Source organism: Chrysochloris asiatica, unplaced genomic scaffold, assembly GCF_000296735.1.
Source record: "Chrysochloris asiatica unplaced genomic scaffold, ChrAsi1.0 scaffold00089, whole genome shotgun sequence".
Classification (NCBI taxonomy): Eukaryota; Metazoa; Chordata; class Mammalia; order Afrosoricida; family Chrysochloridae; genus Chrysochloris; species Chrysochloris asiatica.
The window spans coordinates 8,138,569-8,150,757 of NW_006408607.1; the positions used below are offsets into that span (position 1 = coordinate 8,138,569).

At 40.7% G+C, this 12,189-nt stretch overlaps 1 protein-coding gene across 2 annotated transcripts in view; it reads left to right on the plus strand.

Moving 5' to 3' along the window:
• The window catches only part of TBC1D19 (TBC1 domain family, member 19), a 304,338-nt gene that overhangs the window by 249,212 nt on the left and 42,937 nt on the right, over positions 1 to 12,189 (plus strand). For both annotated transcript variants that reach the window (XM_006866308.1, XM_006866309.1), the window contains one exon: positions 2,337 to 2,381. In XM_006866308.1, coding sequence (XP_006866370.1) covers positions 2,337 to 2,381 — 45 coding nt within the window. The remainder of the gene's footprint in view (positions 1 to 2,336; positions 2,382 to 12,189) is intronic.

Genomic DNA, 12,189 nt, shown 5'->3' on the forward strand with positions numbered 1-12,189 from the left:
ATCAAATCTGCTCTTCAGATGATCTCTAAATTCAGGTGGGATAAATTCGAGGTCATATTTTGGTTCTCGTGAACTTGTTTTCATTTTCTTCAGCTTCAGTTTGAATTTGCATATGAGTAATTGATGGTCTGTTCCACAGTCTGCTACCAGCCTTGTTTTTAGTGATGATTGGAGCTTTTCCATCTTCTCTTTCTGCAGATGTAATCAATTTGGTTTCTGTGTGTTCCATCTGGCGAGGTCCATGTATATAGTCATCTGTTTCACTGTCTAAAGAAGGTATTTGAAATAAACAAGTAATTTGTTTTGCAGAAATCTATTATTTGTTCTCCAGCATCATTTCTATCACCAAGTCCAAATTTTCCAACAGTGGTCCTTCCTCTTTGCTCCTAACCTTTGTATTCCAATCACCAGTAATGAGCAATACATCTTGATTGCATGTTTGATCGATTTCAGAATGAAGAAGTTGGTAGAATTCTTCTATTTCATCCTCATTGGCTTTAGTGATTTTTCCACTTTCACTTGCTAGATAAGCCAGAGTAAAGGGTCCTGCACAAGTTAATTGTAGGGCTGGGACCCCTAGGCTGACGTCATAAGCAGCCGCCAAGCTCGTTCTCTCTGTACCGTGGGAAAACTGGGCTCAGCGTTGGACTTTTTTTTTTTGGCGGGAGGGGGCGGTTGCGCATCCACCAACCTGAAGGTGTCCAGGCTGGGCAAAGAAGGCGCAACAGGGAAGAGAAGGAAAAAAATGTAGAATCCCCTGCACCTCCTTTTGCAAATGTCACTGCACTACTATTAGCGCTGGGTCCTTGTACTGGTCTGGCTGTAGCCCGGCCCTCTGAACTCTGCCTGGGCAGGGTTACTGGAGAGGGAGTCCCGTCTCCAGCGATTCCTAACTCCCAGTATTTTCCTTTATATCATGATTGCACTTGTGGGAAACTGACACCTTGTACCTTATGCTAGATCCAGAGCTCTGGTGTTGTTCTGTGAGCACAGCTTCTCTGGATTTTCAATCCCTCCCCCACGGAGCCTTTCCTACCTAGCTGTCTCTGCTGCCCGCCAAAACCGGAACTCCTAAAGGTTTTACTTTAAAGCCCAGTGACTTTTTCTTGTGACTTTTCAGTGACTCAAAGGGTTAAGAAGACTGGCGGGATACTTGCTCGCTGAAGACAGTCAGTGGGAGGGAGATGAAAGAAAACTCAGAGTTTAACATTTCTTAGAAAAAGCTACTTTAAAAAAAACAAACACAAAACCTCCTTTAAACCTTTGATTACAGTGACTATATTTTTGTTTTCTGAAACAATTCTGATTTCAAACATCTAACCCTAATCTCAGACAATATGAACTGTTGTTGTTAAGTGCCAGCAAGTCAGTTCCAACTCATAATAACCCTGTATATGGTTTAAGGAGTTAGGAAAGATGATAATTAACAATTAAAGGCATTTAATTTTTAACTTCATAGCATACTCCATAAAAAGTGAAAATTAAAAATCGTTGCAAAGCATGGGACTTGCTTTAAAGAGTAGTCTGCTGTTACATGCCGTTGAGTCAATTCTGACTCCTAGCGACCCTGTGTAGGGTTTCTGAGGAGCAACTGGTGAGCTTGAACTGCTGGCCTTGTGGTTCAAACATACCTTGCAGTCCAGCGCATTAAGCCACAGCACCATGCCAGGAGTCCAAAAAATAGATTGCTGTTGTTGTTGTTAAGTGCCGTCGAGTCGGTTCCAACCCATAGTGACCCTATATAGGATTTCTCAGGAGTGACTGGTGAGCTTGAACCACTGACCTTGCAGTTCAAACCAATTTTTCAGTTCAGCACATTAACTCACAGTGCCACACCAGGACTCCAAAGAGTAGATTAGAATCATTTAAATTAGGAAAAACAATAACCTATGTTGTGCAAGTAGGTTCTACTTTTTCTGAGTACCTTTAAGCCTGAAACCATACTGCTTTATTGTTTTGTATTATTTAAGTATATTGCTGACTTGAATCAGAGGATTTGTTGTTATCAAGGAATGGCTGATACCTTTTCAAAATAATTCTATATCATAAAATGAAATGCTGTTACACTGTGTGACGTTGTCGCTGAGCCTGTTCTGACTCATGGCAATCCTATAGGACAAACACTTGGAAACCAGTGTGTTTCTGGGGCTGTCATCTTTATGGAAGCCAACTGCCCCATCTTCCTCTCATGGAGCAGCAGGTGGGCTCAAACCACCCACCTTGTTGTTAGCAGCAGATGGCTGAACCCTCATGCCACCATGTAACAAAAGAACTTTTTAAATATGTGCTCATTTCATTTACGTATATTGAAACCCTGGGGTTTTTTTCTCTTATAGGAAAACTAGGACTAGAAGAATATGCAGTCTTTTATCCACCAAATGGTAAGAGTAATGCTATTGCTTCCTCTAGTGGGAAATTGGGAAATTACAACTTTTTATAATAGAAATGTGATTTTCTTATTTTCTATCAGAGGGCCAGTACAGGGTCACTAGGAGTCGGAACCGACTCAATGGCACTTAACAACAGCAATCTTTCAATGGATGACAATTTATTACCTAAAATAAACCTGCTATAGAATACATATTTTTGTGAATTTTTCTACTTCTGTGGCAAATTTGTGCTCAACTGTGCATTCCCTTTCTGGTTCTCCTTGCAGGCAGTAGTACTCTTGTAAGAAAGCTAAACTGACTCAGGTGTGTACATCCAGTACACTTGGTTTTTCTCTGAAAGACACTAACTAGCCCATCTAGGACCTGTATTGGAGCAGAATTCTAATCAACCGAGTATGTTACCTTGTGTTGTGTTTTACTATTCTCATAATTTAACAAGTATGGCATTTATGAAAAAGATTATTAAAAAATATCTCACTGATAAGAAGAGAGGGCATATGCACAAGAACTCCCACACTTGGAGATGATACCCACTTGACCGGACTTCAATGAATGGATGATTAGAGCTCAACTAGAAGAAGAAAGAAAAGGAACAAAAGAGTAATCTGATACAATTTGATGAACTTGACCTACACCTGTAGATGCAGTAGCTCAAAAGAGGGAACAAATCTTTACAGCAAGGATCATTCCCACCCCCTCCGTACACAGAGTAGACAGGGATGGGCAACATGGACATTAGCTACCCAAAGTAGGGGGGCTACAAAGCCAAGAAGTGACTGGTGGCTTACAAGCTTTCAAGAGGGAACCTAGATCCAGAGGGCATGGAGGAAGGTAGAATCTCCACTGAGTAGTATCTAATCTGTCTAGGTGGGGCTGATGAAATGCGGATAGGTCTTGTGGGATACAATGGTGAATAATTATTACCACAACTGATTGTCAGGGTTGGAAATGTAAAGGTAGTCACTTTGTAACAAGGAGGGAAGTGATTAACTTTGCAGTCTAGGAGCGGAGGTCCCTGGGACCATCAAGGGAGAATAGTGGAGAGTGGGACCCTACCCAGAGAAACAGTGACACCAGAGATGGAGGCAGAGATGATGACGTGGAGAGATGGAGCAGCTGGGAACTTTAGACCTGGAGACGGAGAGGGGCTGTATGCTGACAACCAGCAGGCAGGCTTGCAGGGTATACCCTGTGGTTGGTTGATGATGCATGGAGGGGATTGTAACCATGGCAATGAAATGATATAGGATAGGATGAATGTAAAACTAATGTTCTCCCATGTAAACTATCACATAATTCACATTATATATATATATATAACTGAAATAAATAATACATTTTGATTTTATCAGATGATCAAACGACCTCAGTTGTTGTTGTGAAGTGCTGTCGAGTTGATACCGACCCATAGCGACCCTATATAGGGTTTCTGAGGAGCAGCTTGTAACCTCAGTAGACATTAAATATTCCTGTGAAATTATTTGGCAATTTTTAAGATATGCTTCTTGGAAAAGCAATGTAGAGCAGTCCTAACTGTGGTACAATTAAGTTGCATCCTGAAGGAGTCCTTTTACTCCAGCAGAGGTAACAACCTGGCCTAATCCAGTAGACCTGGTTCCGGTCCCAGTTCTGCATGACTTCTCTGAACTTCAGCGTACTCATCAGTAGGACTGAAGGACACACAGTATGTAAAATGCCATCATGCCAGACATGTTGTAAGTGCTCAAAAACTAATAGCTGGTGGTTAGTTGATTGGTTGGTTATGTGCTGTGGAGTAGGTTCCAACTCATAGCGACGCTGTACAGGGTTTCTGAGGCTATACATCTTTATGGGAGCAGAAAGCCTCATCTTTCTCCCACGGAGTAGCTGGTAGTTTCGAACTGCTGACGTTGAGGTTGGCAGCCCGACTCGTAAGCACTACGCTACCAGAGCTGTTTAACGACTTTACTGACCACTCCATCATGGCGCCTCATCTCGTCTTGATCTCTCAGTGTGATGTCCCAGGTTCTCTCACAGTCCTTCTCCCTCTGCCCCTCTTTATAACACTGGTGTTGGTTGCCCAGTTCTGCTGCTCTTCTCTTCACACTGCTTTTGCGGTTCCATCCACTTGTTAGTTATGCTAAAATGGGTATCTCCAGTCTAATTTTTGCTATAATCACCTCAAATTTACCATGTTCCAACCTGAACTCATTCATTTCTCTTCCCATGTACACCCCTCAAAAGTAAAAAACAAAATCAAAGCAAGTTTTTCCATCGGCTGTATCTTTCTCAGTTAATTATATTGTCATCTTCCCAGGAACTAGTGTGAAACCTGGACTTCAGAGCCTTGAGACACCCCATGTAAGTGACAGGACCTTCCAATTGTATCTTCCAGATACATCGGGGACCTCTTCTTCCTCACTGTAGAAACTTGCCTTGCCCTTACTTGCCCTCACTCTCTTTAGTGTATTCGTTACTGCTGCCAATTAATGGTCTCTTCTCCAGCTCTGCTCTGTCTCTCACAGTGCTGTCCGAGTTACATATCTAAAACGAAATCTTAAGGCACTATTTTTGTCCTTAAAGTTTTCTTAAGTGTGATAACAACCATACTTCCCTGCATGACCTAAAGACTGTTTTGAGCCTGGCCCCTATCCAGTCAACCTGCTGTCTTCATTTCTCACCACCTCCACCTCGCCTAGTTATCCAGTCTTATTGTTCATGTGTTATTGTTGTTAAGTGCCTTCAAGTTGGTTATGGCTCATAGCGACCCTGTATAGGGTTTCCAAGGAGCAACTGGTTGGTTTGAACTGTGACCTTGCAGTGCTTATCCAACAGCACCACACCGGAACTCATAAACTCACAAAAGTGCCATGCTGCTTTCAGCCTCGCTACCTCTGCTGTCCCCAGCCAGCCTTTCTGCACTGGGCTGTCCTCACACTCAGTCCTGGCATGATTCTCTTTAGGAAGCTTTCCCTGAATCCCTACCTATCCGGTTAAGGGCCCCTCCTCTAGGCTCCCATAATACCTTGTGCATGACTCTCCCCTATTTTTTACCATATTATCCTGAGCTCATGCTCATGACAATATCTTCCCCTCTAGTTACTGTTTCTTGAGAGTTTCAGGTCCATATCATTCCTTCATTTTCCCTAGTACCTAGCACAGAAGGAGCTTAAAGGATACCTGGTGTGACGCTGGAAGATCACCACTGGACTGCTAACCACAAGGTTGACGGTTCAAACCTACCAGTCACTCCTTGGAAACCCTATACAGGGTTGATATGAGTCAGAACTGACTCCACAGCACTTAACAGCAATAACAGTGAGGATTGATTTTAACTAAAAAGCTTGCGCTAACGTTAGCATTTATATGTAAGCTTTGTTATATCTTTGTTACATCATTTTCTGATAACTATACAATATCACATAAGAACACTTCAACCAATAAATCAGCCTGGGAACATTTTACATAAAAGCCATTCATAATAGTAGTTGTAGCAGCAGCACGTGATTTTTCCCAAGCACAACTCTGTTTCACACAGTGTGCCAAGTACAGTACATGTGTTAACTCATTAGTAACTGATGAGAACTCAGTGAGGCAGCTATTAATCTTATCCTTTTATAGATAAAGAAACTGAGGTACACAGTAATAACTTGCCTAGCTGGTGCATGACAGAGCCAGGCCTTGAACCCAACTTGTTTGGTTTCCAAGGCCGTATTCTTAATCACTTCACCCTTCCACCTCAGAGAGTGCTACCATGTTCATGGTAGTGGTTTCGGGGAGAAGGGAAAGTGTTTAATATATTGAAAAGTAAAAAGATGTATATAATAAATTCTAGAAATATTTTCATCCAGAATCAAAATAAGTTTGAATGCCTGAGAAGGTAATCTCATAGCTGCTCATAAACCTAAGTGTTCAGAGACATTGCTTTTCTTGGGGTTGCTTCAGAATTTACCAGAACCCAGAAAGATCCATTCCCCTGGTAAATGAATCTGAACTTGCCAGATAAGAGGAGACAAAGACGGTGCTCTTTACCCAAGGTGATATGAAGGAACTTTCTTACATTGCACCTTGATCTTCAACCTCTGCCAAAGGCATGATTATTTTGAAATCTCGAGGACACCCTCCTACAACAGCCACCGCCACCACCCAGACTGTGTGAGGGTCCCACAAGAGGTCTGCCTGCAACTCACTGACACACTGCCTCTCCCTGACCAGGCAGGCTCCTTAAAAAACGCAGGGGTTTTCTCACCAGCCCGTCCTCTCCTAGAATGAACTTGATAGGTCACAGAGGCTGTAGCCACTCCATGATCACCTCATATGAGATAGTGTCACTGGAGACACTTTCCTTAGTAGACTCATTAAAGGACTACATCAGGAGTGGAGGAAGGCTCACTAACAACCTGCAGTATGAAGCTGACACAAGCATGCTTACTGAAAGCAAAGAGGACTTGAAGCACCTAGTGATGAAGATCAAAGAGTAGAGCCTGCAGTATGAAATACACCTTAACAGAAAGAAAACCGAACCCTCACAACTGGGCCCATAAGCAAACGCATGATAAATGGAGAAAAGATTGAAGTTGTCAGGGATTCATTTCCAATCAGTGCTCATGGAAGCAGCAGTCAAGAAATCAAATGACGTACTACATTGGGCAAATCTGTTGCAAAAGACTTTTTAAAGTGTTAAAAAAAAAAAACACGCTGTCACTTTGAGGACTAAACTACACCTGACCTGAGCCTTGGTTTTTCAGTCACCTCATATGCAGGTGAAAGCTAGATAATGGACAATGAATAAGGAGGAATGCGGAAGAATTATGGAATATAATACTGAAGAATTTTGAGTTATGGAATTTTTTTTCATTCTTTTACTTTTAACCTGTTTGTTTCTTTGGATCTAATATGAGTCTCTTAAAACTAACATAAAGTTGGATTCAGGGGGTTTTATTTTTGTTTCAACCCTTTCTGTCAATTTCTGCTTTTTAATTAGACAGTTTAATCCATTTATGTTTAAATATTTTAAAAAGATTTACTTCTGCCATTTTTCTGTTTTCCAAATATGTTTTATATCTTTTGGCTTCATCAGTTGCTCTATTATTGACTCTGTGTTTGGTTTTTTTGTAGCGTGCCATTCTCTTCTTTCTTTTTGTAGCTATTTTTCGTTATTTTCTTAGTGGTTTTCCTGGGGACTGCACTTAGCACCTTTAGACTCCTGGAGTCTTGGTGTGTAGAGCCTTCGCCTAAGAGCTCCTCCCTAAGGTCAGTTTGAACCCGCAATAAGTTGGAATGACTCCATGGCACTTCATAACAACAACAACACTTAGCACTTTTTATTTGTAACAGTCTCATTTAAATCAATACTAGCTTTGCTCCAATAATGTACCAAAAACTCTGCTCCTATACAGCTTCACCCTAGGTGAAAATAAATGTTTACAGTCTTTCATTTGGGATTCCTTGGTACTATTTACTTGTTTGTGGAAACTTTCATTTCCTATTTATTCTCATTCCACATGCAGCCTACAGGGTTAGAGTCAAATCGGGGTTAGGACACAGCTCACGTGAATTATTTGCATTGCTGGGGTCATAGGTGATATCTTTATAGGTCTTGTGTTTATAGTTTTATGCATTTAAATTTTAAGTTGCATAGGAAAAATAGATAAAACTAAAAGTAAATGATGCTTGCTTTTATAACGATGTAGTTACCTTTATCCATATCCTGTATTTCTTTATTTGGCTTCAAGTTACAGTCCAGTGTCCTTTCATTTCAAACTGAGACTCCCTTTAGCATTTCTTATAGGGGAGGTCTAGAGTGTTGGGTTGGGGCGTGGTAGGGTAAGCACTGGGTTGCAAGTTCGGTTTGAACTACAAAATCGGCTGTTCAAACCTACCAGCCGCTCCTCGGAAACCTATACAGCGCCACTATGAGTCAGAACTGACTCGACAGCACGTAACAACAGCAAATAGCATTGCTGTTGTTACTAACCAGCATTCAGGAGGGACCAGCTGATGGAGAAGAAGGCCATCATGCTTGGTAAAGTAGAGGGTCCGCTAAACAGAGGAAGCTCTCCCCCACCCCCCATGAGATGGATTGACAGAGAGGCCACAGCACACGCCCTCTAGCATAGTGGGTCATGGGCAGGGTGGCTGTAAGTCAGAACTGACTGGACGGTACCTCACAGCAGCTACAGCAGCTGATCAGGGTAGATGATACACTTGAACTCCTGAGTACGCAGGACAGTCCTTCATAACAAGGAACAGGAAGGGAACTTGGAAGAAATCATAAAAATGGATTCTCGTACATCCACTTGCAAGTATCAAGTTGATAAATAGCAATATACTTTGTCATCTGTATTAATTAAAACATTTCATAGCCCCAAATTCACTTGACATTTAACTAGATATAAATTAAAACCATTTTATCATTAAAAAATCATTTCAAAGTATGATTTTTTTTAGGTTGGTACTTAAATATGATTGTGTTCTGATGTTTTAGGATAATTTTACTGCAATAAGGAAACAAATTCATTCTGAAGTTCTAATTCCAGATAGCGGAAATAGCTAGAAAATAATTTAGTAAAGCCAATGTCCTAATCCCAACTCTTACCCTGTAGCTACATATGGAATGAGAATAAACAGAGGAAATTATTATCACAACAAAGAATTAAATGAACTGTATTAAGTAATTCCAAATGAAGGAGTGTACAGTTTTACTTTCAACTGGGGTGAAGCTCAAGTGAGTCAGATGTGAGTGTAGATGGTACTGCTATAACATGCTCAGTATTAATAGAGACAGTGAGGAAATGAAGGGAAAATATGTAGTAAGTGTAAAGCATGTTAACATTTGGGGTATTTTCTGAGTCATGTGTACTATTTATAGCTCATCTAGTTCAAGATTTATTTTTGTTGACAGTGTTGACCATTCTGAACTTTGTCCAAAGATCATAAAATCATTACTTTGTACCATTTGTCACATTGAGTGGAGTCAACAGTTAATCTTTTAGGCAGTCTTCAGATGTGTAAGAGAAGACTGAGATCCTAAAATAATCACTCAGAGCAGACTGGTGGAACGATGAGGCCAGATGAGAAACAGTGTCCCAAGCGTCCTGATGTCTATTAGAAGTACAGTCTTGGATGGCCGCCAGGTACAGGAAACTCGACCTTGAAAGACTAAAGTGATGAACAGCAAAGGAAGGGATTTTGAAAAACTAGCCAAGAACATGACAGTCTCTGGGATCAAAGACATGTTCGAGGTGGTCTGTGCCCTAGAGTGTTAATAGATTCTTCACTGTTTCTTATGGTTCCTGCTGTTGTTCATCAGAATTGAGTCTGTCTGTCCTTTGATAAAGCAGACTGTGGACCCTTTTTTTTGGAGCCTTGAGCCCTTACTAATCTTGATGAAGTTGAAGTGTACCCTTATCTAACACTGTTACAAAGAGTTACTTAAATTTAAATGGATATTTAAATGTGGTACTCTTCTTTCTGTGGGGTATAAAATAGCAAAGGGTTATTTAGCATCTGCTTTATACTAAACAGTGTGGTTATTAAGTGCCACTGAGTTGGTTCCCACTCATACTGACCCTGTATAGGGTTTCCAAGGAACGGTTGGTGGGTTTGAACTGCCAACGTTGCGGTTGGCAGTCCAGTGCTTATCCTGTGGTACCACACCATGACCCCAAACACTGTATTTATGTACTTTAAAATGCCTTGCCTCATTTTTGTTTCAGTCCCCAAACCCAAAAATCAAACCTGTTGCCATTAAGTTGATTCCAACTCATAACAACCCTAGAGGAGGACCCGTCTTCAAGGCTGTCATCTTTTCCAAAGCAGACTGCTTTATCTTTATCCCATGGAGCAGCTGGTAGGCTTGAATCTCAGACCTTTCGATTAGAAGCCAAGCACTTGACCACTGTACTACCAGGGTTCCTTTACTTCATTGCAGTTGGTCTACTTTATTCCGTTTTCAGAAATGAAAATAGAGATCCAGAGAATGTTAATAACTTGCTCAGAGTCACAATTCAAGTTTACATCTGTATGATGTTCTTGTCATGTATTCTTTCTGTGTGGAACTATTTACAGCGTGCTGTTCTACACATTAATTACTTCATCATAAATGAATTTAAGTCTTTAATATTTTATTTACAAGCATTGATTCTATTTATTAGTGTTCACATTTTCATCCTAACAAGCAACATTCAACATGTCCCTTGTAGAAGATACTGTGCTGAGTGTTGACCATAGCACGGCTTGCAGCCAGCTGCTTGGAGAGTAGCTTGGGAGAACTTCAGTAATGGAGAACGACGTAATGATTGACCACAGTCATCCTACTACAGAGGAGGGCCTTCAGTCAAATAGTTTGTGGGAAAATTGAATGAAAAGATCAGGCATTTTTCTTTCCCATGAAATTTTTGGAGCCCACTTGTACTTATCTTTTTGTAGTTCACTAGTTTGTTCATTGTAAGCCTCCAGATTAGAAGTGTTAAGTGAAAGCTGGGCGGTTTGAACCCAGCAGCTGCTGTGCGGGAGAAAGCTGTGGCAGTGTATGTCCATAAAGCCTGGCAGCCTCAGAAACCCTCGGGAGCAGCTCTGCACGGTCCTGTGGGTTCACTCTGAGTAGGCAGCACCAGATTCACAGTGACTTTGAGTTTTTCATTTGACCTGACTAGAGTTCTCCTATACTTGTTCTTGTTACTAATAGTTGTAAGTCACTTCCAACTCATATTGACCCTGTTTAGGATTCCCAAGGAGCGACTGGTGAGTTTGAACCACCAACTTGTGGTTCAAACCACCTTACAATCCAGTGCTTTAGGAGAGCTTCAAAAAGCAAAAAAAAACAGAATTAAAAGATAATGGAAGCGCTGTCACCAATTCTACTCAAATTATTTCAGAAGATAGAGGAGGATGGAAAACTTCCTAATACATTTTATGAAGCAAGCATAACCCTCATACCAAAAGCAGGGAAGGATGTCACTAAGAAAGAAAATTATAGACCAATATCCCTCATGAACATAGATTCAAAAATTCTCAACAAAATCCTAGCCGACAGAATCCAGCAACACATCAAAAAAATAATACATCATGATCAAGTGGGATTCATATCAGGGATGCAAGGATGTTTTAACATTAGAAAAACGATCAACATTATCCACCATATAAATAAGAAAAAAGAAAAGAACCACATGATCATATCGATTGATGCAGAAAAGGCATTTGACAAAATGCAATATCCATTCCTGATAAAAAACACTCAACAAAATAGGAATTGAAGAGAAATTCCTCAACATAATAAAGAGCATATATATAAAACCAACAGCCACATTACTCTCAATGGAGAGAAACTGAAAGCCTTCCCTCTGCGAACAGGAACCAGACAAGGATGCCCTATTCAATATTGTGTTGGAAGTCTTAACAAGAGCTATACGGCAAGACAGGGAAATTAAAGGCATCCATATTGGCAAAGAGGAAGTAAGACTCTCCCTATTTGCAGACGATATGATCCTATATGCAGAAAACCCCAAAGACTCAGTAAAAAAAGCTACTAGACCTCATTGGAAGATTCAGCAAAGTAGCAGGGTATAAGATCAACATACAAAAATCAGTTGGATTCCTCTATATCAAAAACGACAGCATGTAAAGGACATTAGGAAAGCAGTACCATTTACAATAGCCACTCAAAGGATGAAATATCTTGGAATAAATGTAACCAGAGAAACAAAGGACTTATACAAAGAAAACTACAAGAAACCAAAAGAGACTTACAAAAATGGAAGAATGTACCATGCTCCTGGATAGGAAGACTTAACATTGTGAAAATGTCAATACTGCCCAA